General features: G+C 42.7%; 1 protein-coding gene across 1 annotated transcript; it reads left to right on the top strand.

Annotated features, from left to right (window-relative positions):
* Positions 1-2270: 2270 nt before the first annotated feature.
* On the top strand, positions 2271-8727 carry LOC143956345 (uncharacterized). The gene is made up of 6 exons (XM_077466561.1): positions 2271-2333; positions 2852-2968; positions 3356-3688; positions 3805-3902; positions 4059-4209; positions 6309-8727. Exons 3-6 carry the CDS (start codon positions 3604-3606, stop codon positions 7121-7123), a joined length of 1149 nt encoding a protein of 382 aa, XP_077322687.1. The 5' UTR covers positions 2271-2333; positions 2852-2968; positions 3356-3603; the 3' UTR covers positions 7124-8727.
* The last annotated feature ends 2115 nt before the right edge of the window (positions 8728-10842 follow it).

Below are 10842 nucleotides of genomic sequence, written 5' to 3'. Positions count from 1 at the left end.
AAATGGGATGGAAGGAGAAGGAATTATCTCTCTATCTGGTTACAAGGACTCAAAGGGTATACAAAATGTGGACCTTTTCAGCAAGGGCCTAAACTTAACATCCTGTCCCAGCAGTGACAGATTGGCTACAAACGCTGAAACCTGGTGAAGCCTGACCTGGCTGAATCTTGCAGGTGTTAGGCCTGTTGAGAAGGAAGGCTCTGGCTACAAGGATCAATAAATATTACCCTCTTCACAAGAGGTTGTCTAAGCCTACCACAGGAAGGAAAGATGACAGGAAAGAAGACTCAAGAGCCAGCGCAACCAAAAGCAGTAGGTATGCCCTGCAGAACTGAAGATATAGGTCCTTATCCATGAAAGAGACAGTCAGAGCTAGTTCTGGTCAACCTTGTAGATCAAGGAGTCCCACTGGTGACTAAAATGTACTGGCGATTTTGGCCGACTAAAACGATACAACTAAAACAATTGCAGATGACTGAAATGGGACTAAAAGACTAAGGCCGCGTACACACGGGCGGACTGTCTGACGGACTTGGTCCGCTGAAACGTGTTTCAGCGGACAATCCGCTCGTGTATGGGCTTCAGCGGACTTTTTCGGCGGACAGTCTGGCGGACTAAGTCTTTCGGAATTTCCGTAATATTGTCCGTCCAAACTTGGTTTCAGCGGACATTCCGCTCGTGAGTAGGCTAGTTGGACGGACTAAGTATGGCGCATGCTCAGAAAGGATTTACACGGCCGAAGGTTGCATTGCAGTGTATTGGACGTCGTATTTCTAGTCCCGTCATACGTGCTGTACACGTCATCGCGCAAGCTTTCGGCGGACTGTCTGTTCATCGTGTGTGATCAAGTCCGTTCATTCGAAAGTAGGACGGACTGTCTGTCGGATTGTCTGACGGACTTAGTTGGGCAGACAGTCCGCCCGTGTGTACGCGGCCTAAGACTAAAAGCAAATTGAAATTTGCTACCAAAATAAACATTGGTGACGAAACGAAAATCTTCAATCAATGAATGCATTTGAAATGAAACATGTCTAAATATAGTAAGCAATATAACACTTGTAGATTGTGACAACACGACTAAAGTATGTAATATGAGGTTGTATTAACCACTTCATGCAAATCACTGTACCTGTATGTTGGTACTTTGATGCTAACTACCGTTGTCATGGTAGCAGCTAGCTGCCATAACCACCGTATTTTCAGGAACGGCGTGCGTTTCTCTTTAAAATAAAAGCAGTCTCTGCAGCGGATTCACCGCAAGATCACTTTTATCCCTCCTGCCACGCTCCAGTCGTCTTCACCGCTTACCAGAGCCGTCGGTAGCGGCAGAGATGATCGCGTCCGCTCCCCTCACTGCCTGGATCCTGAGTGAGGAAAAGATGGCCTCAGCTTGGCTCTATAGCATTGGAGGGCGGAAGCGACGTCAAATGCTTTTTTTCTATTACAAGGGATGTTTACATTCCTTGTAATAGGAATACAAGTGAGCCCATTTTTTTAAAGGACAGTGTAAAAATAAAAAATAAAAGGTAAAATAAATAAGAATTATTTTTTTTTAAAGTGCCCCATCCCGCCGAGCTCGCGTGCAGAAGCGAACGCATATGTAAGTAGCGCCCGCATATGAAAACGGTGTTCAAACCACACATGTGAGATATCGCCGCGGTAGAGCAAGAACAATAATTCTAGCAATAGACCTCCTTTGTAACTCAAAACTGGTTACCTGCAGAAAATGTATAAATGTCGCCAATGGAGATTTTTAAGTACCAAAGTTTGTCACCATTCCATAAGCAATTTTGAAGCATGACACGTTGGGTTATCAATTTACTCGGCGTAACGTTATCTTTCACAATATCAAAAGAAAATTGGGTTAACTTTACCGTTGTCTTATTTTTAAATTAAAAAAAGTGTATCCCCCCCCCCCAAAAAAAAGTGTGCTTGTAAGACCGCTGCGCAAATACGGTGTGACAGGAAGTATTGCAACGACCGCCATTTTATTCTTCAGGGTGTTAGAAAAATATATATATAATGTTTGTAGGTTCTAAGTAATTTTTTAGCAAAAAAAACAAAATAATTTTAACTTGTAAACAACAAGTTTGAAAAAAATAAGCCTGGTCCTTAAGTGGTTAAACATATAATTGCCTGCTTCAATGATAGAAAAACACCTCCCTTGCTTCTTCCTCATCCCCCACCCCGAATTTCCTTTCTGAGCGTCTCAGGAGTCACTTCCTGTTTGTGCGTTCCAGAGACAGGAAGTCACGTGTTTTATCCATTATCAGCTTCCGGGTGAAAGGTGAACTGGGACGGAGTAAAGAAGACATCAATGTTACTGGCAGCAGGTAACTATTTTATTGTATGTATGTATTGTATTTTTTGAATGTTTTCTAATGAGTTTCAAATTAATGAAGCATATTTAACATAATATGGCAATTTATATTTATCATATATTAAATATATATATAGATATATGTGTTATATATAGTATGTATTTGTAAATGTAGATTGTCGTCTGTGATAGAACATGCCAGGACTGTTGGGGGCTCAGAAAGTCCTTCATTATAAAATTGAATAAGGATTGAGGGGACCAGTGCAGTCTGATATTGCAGATCACCGTCATCTGGTCATTATAATACGGGAAGTTGAGATGACCATGTTCCTTATGACGTAGATGATGGGGCTGTTCCCCCGGAATCCAGTCATTATAATACCATCAAGGGGTTCACAAAGGAACTCTGATTTGGTGACCATAATCCTCAGACACAGATAAGCCCATCAGAAAGTGCAGACAAGAACAATGTCTCTGCAGTACCAACAACTGTAATTTCTTGTATTTCCATGGCACTCAACTTCTGAATAGAAAAAATACCACGAAGATCACATGACAACCTCAGCGATGATGGATAATGTCAAGGTTCATCTGCATGAGATACTATTAAACCTCACCCTGGAGATCTTCTACCTGCTGACCGGAGAGGTGAGGAGGATTCTGGGAGGTCACATGACATCACTCTTATCTCTATTAATAAAACACAGACCAGACCAGAGAGGTGAGGAGGATTCTGGGAGGTCACATGACATCACTCTTATCTCTATTAATAAAACACACACCTGACCGGAGAGGTGAGGAGGATTTTGGGAGGTCACATGACATCACTCTTATCTCTATTAATAAAACCCAGACCTGACCGGAGAGGTGAGGAGGATTCTGGGAGGTCACATGACATCACTCTTATCTCTATTAATAAAACCCAGACCCGACCAGAGAGGTGAGGAGGATTCTGGGTTATTAATAAAACACAGGGCTGACTGGAGGGTTCTGGGAATGTCACATAACATATATTTTTTTTTTGTATTTATACAGAGTTATCCACCAGTGATATCAGGTGACCATGTGGCCATCAAGGTACTTCCACCTCACTCCCTGATACCGGAGCAGAAGATTCTAGAAGTCACTAAGAAGATCACTGAGCTGCTGACGGGAGAGGTGAGCGGTGCCGGGAATTCTGGTACATTATCCAGTAACAGACAAGGGATGTGTCTGGATGGTGACTGTATCATTGTGTGTGTCAGGTTCCTATAAGGTGTCAGGATGTCACTGTCTATTTCTCCATGGAGGAGTGGGAGTATTTAGAAGGACACAAGGATCTCTACAAGGACGTCATGATGGAGAATCAGCCGCCCCTCACATCACCGGGTAAGAGGAGACTTTATTGTAAAGGAGAGAGCAGTACGGAGGGTCCACCTAGATCCCCCATCATCTGATAAACACATAGAAACAATGTATTCAGTCAGTGTGTGTGTTTCCTACAGATGGATCCAGTAATGGGAACCCATTAGAGAGATGTACCCGTCCTCTGTATTCCAGGGGATCCTCAGAGGAAGATCACACCATCCCTCACTATGATCAGGTAGGTGGGACTGAGGAACCTCAACAAATACTAAAGTGTCTCCACACTGTATGATCTCTGAAGAAGCTAATTGGAGCCTTTAATTATATACTGTATTTTGTTTATTCATAGATTAAAAATACTATAATGTTATGTTTTTGTTTTTATTTATCTTAGGACAAAGATCTGATTACTATTAAAGTTGAATTTATCGATGAAGAGGAGCAAAATACAATGTATGATCAACAGCATGCTGAGAAGAAAAAGAAGGAGGGTTTGAGTGCAATAAAAGTGGAGGAAGATGAAATTGCTATACAGGCCGACATAGGTAAACTAAATAAAACTAAATACAGGTAAAGTAATGGAAAGCAGATTAAGCCTTCAGGAAAATATAGCTCTGGTTCTAGGGATACTGTATGTTTCACTGTATTACTGCATCTCACTTTACAGTACTGTTCTAGTTTCAATGTGGGGGTCAAGGGGGCATTAAATATGCTCTGCCTAACCCAAGATGGCTGCTAGAGTCACTTGGATAGCTTCCCCAGTGACCCAGGAAACCATAGAGGACCCATATTCTTCTTGGCTTCCTCTCCCATTGCAGTGCCGTTGCAGAACAGCGCCACATGCAGTGGAGAAAGTAGACTGCACCTGCCTACAGTCTTTGGAGTATAGAACAATTATGGCTCCTCAAACCATAGCAAAAGGCTGGATAATTTATGCATTACAGCAAAAAGATGTTGATTGATGAAAATGAAGGATTCAAAAATGTACTTCTTTCTAGCCCATTGAGGGGCACTGGAATTCAGAGACTGTTGGGTTATACTGCAACCTAAGATGGTGTTGAGACCCAGAACTTCCTTCTTCTTAAGGTATTTTCAGCCTTTCACCTCGATCAGGACAGCATTCCTTCACCCCTTTGTCTGGCTTCAGTTTATCAGAAGGAGATCTCATTCCATGGTATGGATATGGTTTGGGAAGTGGAAGATGACCTCACAGCCACCACTTCCATTAGATGGACTCTTTCCTCATTTTTCATGGTCCCCATAAGTTTGAACTTACCTCGAGTTCCATCATCTCTTGTTGGGTCAAACAGACTTTTGGCCTTAAATTGGTTTTAAATTCTAAACATTTTTTGCCTTCATGCATTTCCTACATTAACCACTTCAATACCGGGCACTTTCACCTTCTTACTGCCCAGGCCAATTTTCAGCTTTGAGCGCTGTCATGCAACGCTGTACCCAAACACAATTTTTATTATTTTGTTGAGACAGAAAGAGCTTTCTTTTGATGGTATTTAATCTCCACTGGGTTTTTTATACTTTGCTGAACAAATGAAAAAATACTGAATATTTTGAGAAAAAGTTTTTTCTTCTGTTATTACATTTTGAAATAAGTAAGTATTCTCCTTCACTGACAGGCATGCATGAGCCAGCACTGATGAGGTGGCACTGATGAGGCGGCACTGATATGCAGCACTGATGGGCACTGATAGGTGGCACTGATAATCAGCACTAATGGGCACTGATAGGTGGCACTGTTGGGCAGTCTTTATGGCCACTGATAGGTGGCACTGATTTGCATAGAAGGGCGGCACTGATGGTCACTGATAGATGGTACTGATAGGCAGCACTGATGAGGAGGCACTGACAGGCATTACTGATGGGCACTGATTGGCATCGCTGAAGGGCACTAATTGGCATCTCTGGTGAGCATCACAGGTGGCCACTAGTGGGCATCGCTGATCGGGCTGCACTGATAATCACTGCACTGATTATTAGAGCAGATCCCCCTTGTCAGGAGAGCTTGTCAGCTTGTCAGCATGAATAGAGGATGGGCGATAACCGGCATTTCCTAGTAAGGCTGTGATTGGATACAGCTGATCACATGGTAAATAGCCAACGTCATAGGCTCTTTACCATGATCAGAGATGTGGTGTGTCGGAGTGACTTTAGACTGTTTAGGATATCCCAAAAGCCTGTGAATTCCTATTCAATGCCCCGGAAGACGTCATATGTGATGAAACGTATAGAGCGGAGCTGACGTCCATGACATCATCACACATCCCGAAAGCGGCCCATCTGAATTCCGGGACTGGCTGTTTAGGGGTGATACATGGGCTATTGTTTTTATTTCTGTGAGTATTTTGATGTTTTTAAATAATTGGAGCTCATTGAGGGACACAGATCCCACCTTCCCTGTGTTTATGATCTTGGAATTGCTTTACCATAAAATGGAGGCATGCTCGAAGTAGGAGGGATTATACAGGATCCGGTCACAATTATTTGTTTGCCAGTGTCTGGTTCTCCTGTAGGCAGCAGTATAAAATGACAGTCTCTGAATTCCTGTGTGCTTCAAATGGACTCCAAGAAACAGATTTTATGGTAAGTACAAAACTCTGATTATTTCTAAGATATATTTTATTTTTAGCAGACAGAGATAACAGAAAAATAACCCTGAGGAAACATGGAGACTGCAGTACAGAAAGTAAGGACATCATAAGGGATTTCCCTGGAGAAAATACTCTTACCCACAATATCGATCTAGGACTTCACAGTGTGCAGAGATCGCCAGATCCCTCCATTCCAGAGGAATCTTCTGAAAATGGTCAATCTGTCCACCAGAATGTTCAGACTGCTAAAAAACGCTTTAAATGTCCTGACTGCGGGAAATGTTTTATTAAACAATCAGAATTTATCAAGCATGAGAGAGTTCACACTGGAGAGAAACCATTTCGGTGTCTGGAGTGTGGGAAATGTTACACCAATCAATCAGTTCTTGTCAAACACCAGAAACTCCATACGGGAGAAAAGCCTTTCTCCTGCTTGGATTGTGGCAAACGTTTCACCCAGAAGGCCCATGTACGTCGCCATCAGATGCTTCACACCGGCGAGAAGCCTCTTACATGTCCAGACTGTGGAAAAAGCTTCTCACGTAAGTCGAGTCTGATTGACCATCAAAGGACTCATACGGGAGAAAAGCCTTTCCCTTGTTCTGCGTGTGATAAAAGTTTCACCCAGAAGTCCAACCTGATCCGTCATCAAAGGACTCATCGAGATGAAAAGACTGTCATCTGTTCAGAGTGTGGGAAATATTTCACCCATAAGGCCTTTGCGATACACCAGAGCATTCACCGAGGGGAGGAGCCATTTCCTTGTTATCAGTGTGGTCAATGTTTTACCCAGAAATCCGATCTTCTGGCCCATCAAAGACGTCATGCAGGAGAACACACTGGACTTTCCTGACACCAAAAAAAGTTTTTGTGACTTTCTGGGAGATGGAGATCTTCCTCCAGAGAGGCTTTTCCATTGAAACCTCATCCAATGAGACATTTTATAATTCCCAATGGTGGAAATAAAAATTCAACCAACATCAGAAAAGGAAAGAGGATAAAGAAATTCTACAAATACTGTAAAGGCACCTAATTTATTAGCAAACATCGTGTAGGTATATCGACGACACATTTCATGACTAAAGACCATCCACCTACACAGCATTGCTGCACCCAATTCTGCTTTTTTTTAGATATTTATACCACCACTGCAATGGGAGGACTTAATTTGGCTTTTATAAACTTGGTCCTGTTCCCAAATATCTGGGAGGTACAGCAGAAAAAAAGAACACTGTGTTGTATTGTAGAATATTGTATGTATGTACTGTATGTATAGAATATTTATATAGCGCCACATGTTTACACGAGCCTTGTAAAATTGTGTTCTGCCTATTGTTGTCTCTCTCTCTCTATATCTATCTATCTATCTATCTATCTATCTATATATATATATATATATATATATATATATATATATATATATATATATATATAATATTACCAAAAGTATTGGGACACCTGCCTTTACACGCACATGAACTTTAATGGGATCTCAGTCTTAGTCCGTAGGGTTCAATATTGATTTGGCTCACCCTTTGCGGCTATAACAGCTTCAATCCTTCTTGGCAAGCTGTCCACAAGGTTTAGGCAGAGTGTCTATGGGAATGTTTGACCATTCTTCCAGAAGTGCATTTGTAAAGTCAGGCACTGATGTTGGACAAGAAGGCCTGGCTCGCAGTCTCTTCGCTAATTCTATTCTGTTCGGGCTGAGGTCAGGACTGTGCAGGCCAGTCTAGTTCCTCCACTCCAAACTTGCTCATCTACACTATATTGGCAAAAGTATTGGGACACCCCTCCAAATCATTTGCTGGAGGGGGGTTTTGGTGTGGGTAAAGAGAAGTCTTAAGGCGTCAGCATACTGAGATGTCAGCATACCGAGACATTTTGGACAATTTCATGATCCCAACTTTGTGGGAACAGTTTGAGGATGGCCCTTCCTCTTCCAACATGACTGCACACCAGTGCACAAAGCAAAGTCCATAAAGACATGGATGAGCAAGCTTGGGGTGGAGGAACTTGATTGGCCTGCACAGAGTCCTGACCTCAACCTGATAGAACTCTTTCGGGATGAATTAGAGCGAAGACTGCGAGCCAAGCTTTCTCATCCAACAGCAGTACCTGACCTCACAAATGCTCTTCTGGAAGAATGGTCAAACATTCCCATAGACACACTCCTAACCTTGTGGACATCCTTCCCAGAAGAGTTGAAGCTGTTATACCTGCAAAGGGTGGGCCAACTCAATATTGAACCCTACGGGCTAAGACTGGGATGCTATTAAAGCTCATGTGTGTGTAAAGGCAGGCCTCCCAATACTTTTGGTAATAGGGTGTATGTTCTTTGCTCAATAACAGCTATTTTTGCTAATGCCCCTGACTAGATACTTGTAGATAGCAATGATAAAAATATGTTTTTCACTGGTTATTTGGGCTGAATTAAACATTTCAATCATTTTATAATTCATTTGTATGGTTTGCCACAATGTCTATACCATATATTTATTCATTTTGTATTCAGTATACAACACAGGTCTCCAAAATTTTGAGGGGGAAGGACTGTGGCCACTGGCCAGTGTTAGTAGAAAATGCCCCAGCATCAGTGGGAGTAATAATGCCCCATCATTAGTATTAGTAGGAACAACAGTGCCCAATTGCTGGTGTTGGGGTGAAGGTATAGTGCCCCATCATTGGTATAAGCGGGAGGAATAGTGCCTCATCATTGGTATCAGTGGGAGGAATAGTGCCCCATTGTTGGTGTCAGTGGGAAGAATAGTGCCCCATATTGGTATTAGTGGGAGGAATAGTGCCCTATCATTGGTATAAGTGGGAAGAATAGTGTACCATCGTTGGTATTAGTGGGAGGAATAGTGCCCATCATTGGGATTAGTGGGAGAAATAATGCACCATTGTTGGTGTCAGTGTGAAGAATAGTGCCCCATATTGGTATTAGTGGGAGGAATAGTGCCCCATCATTGTTATCAATGGGAAGAAAAGTGTCCCATCATTGATATTAGTGGGAGGAATAGTGCCACATCATTGGTATCAGTGGGAGGAATCGTGCCCCATCATTGATATTAGTGGGAGGAATAGTGTCCCATCATTGATATTAGTGGGAGGGATAGTGCCCCATCATTGGTATCAGTGGGAGGAATAGTGCACTAGCATTAATATTAGTGGGAGGAATAGTGCCCCATCATTGGTATCAGTGGGAGGAATGGAATCCCATCATTGGTATCAGTTGGATGAATAGTGCCCCATCATTGGGATTAGTGGGAGAAATAGTGCCCCATTGTTGGTGTCAGTGGTTTGAATAGTGCCCCATCATTGGTATTAGTGGGAGAAATAGTGTCCCATCATTGGGAGGAATAGTGTCCCATTATTGATGTCATTGGCAGGAATAGTGTCCCATTATTGGTATTAGTGTGAGAAATAGTGTCCCATCATTGGTATCAGTGGGAGGAATACTGCCTCATCATTGATATTAGTGGGAGGAATAGTGCCCCATCATTGGTATTAGTGGGAGGAATGGTGTCCCAACATTGGGAGTAATAGTGCCCCATTGTTGGTGTCATTGGGAGGAATAGTGCCACATCATTGGTATCAGAGGGAGGAATAGTGTCCCATCATTGGTATCAATGGTACCAGGCCAGGTTCACTTGCAAGGTTGGGAGGGAAGGTGTACCCCACTTTTATAAGTGAGGGATGTTTGTTAATTGTTGGAAGGTCCTAGGAAGTTTGACCTTCAGGTATTTAGATGCAGAGAGTGTTCCTTCAACATTACAGATCAAACCCTTGCCAACAGCTCTCCCTTCTGCTCCTTACTTCTACCTTCATGTGCCATCACAAAGTCTAGCAGACCTACGTCTGTCTCCTTGGGGTCTCCTGGCCCTGTATATCCATGTCCTAGCTTGGCCTTTGGAACTGCATCCCTACCTGTCCTTCGATTCTCTCTATCTGAAAGGAGATCTGTTTTTTTGGGAAATGTAAGGCCAACAGTTTTTCATGGTATATCCACTCCAGCAAACTTACCAGGAAGATCATCTCATACTGGAGCACTTCAACAGAATGATGTATGGGAGTGGTACAACAATGAGTCCGGAAACGAGAATGGTGCCATCAATAGCTGAAACCAATAAGGTCTAAGAAAGTAGTTTTATCATCTTTCCCCTCTATACTTTGATATGTTTTAGACAAACTAGAGCCCGGGAGTACACTGAGGGCAGTGGGAGTGAATGATGCCCCATCGTTAGTGTCGGTGGGAGTGAATTATGTCCCATCATTGGCATCTGAGGGTTAAAATAAACCCCATTTGAAGGAAAATAAATCCCAAATCATTGGTGTCAGCAGGAGCAAGAATATAATTTGGTATTAAGTGGTTATTTACCTGGACGCACGCTCCTGCATTGTTTTTATACCGCTGATGATGCCGCGACTTTACTGTGACTATCAAGCCGGAGATAACGTTTCACATTCCAGCAATCACCACCATGCTGCCACTCTGCAAAGTGCCACGTGTCCTGGATATACGGGGTACAGATGCTGTGAAATCATCTAGGACTGTGGATGGATTAGAAC

Source organism: Lithobates pipiens, unplaced genomic scaffold (assembly GCF_037356315.1).
Source record: "Lithobates pipiens isolate NorthernLeopardFrog02 unplaced genomic scaffold, aLitPip1_a1.2 Scaffold_35, whole genome shotgun sequence".
Lineage (NCBI taxonomy): Eukaryota > Metazoa > Chordata > Amphibia > Anura > Ranidae > Lithobates > Lithobates pipiens.
Note: the sequence above shows the minus strand (reverse complement) of the source record. Positions and strands in the feature narration are given on the sequence as shown.

Coding starts and splice junctions, on each gene's coding strand:
- LOC143956345 (XM_077466561.1), top strand. CDS start 3,604: ATGGAGGAGTGGGAGTATTTAGAAGGACACAAGGATCTCTACAAGGAC. Junction 3,689..3,804: donor GCCGCCCCTCACATCACCGG/GTAAGAGGAGAC, acceptor TGTTTCCTACAG/ATGGATCCAGTAATGGGAAC. Junction 3,903..4,058: donor CCATCCCTCACTATGATCAG/GTAGGTGGGACT, acceptor TATTTATCTTAG/GACAAAGATCTGATTACTAT.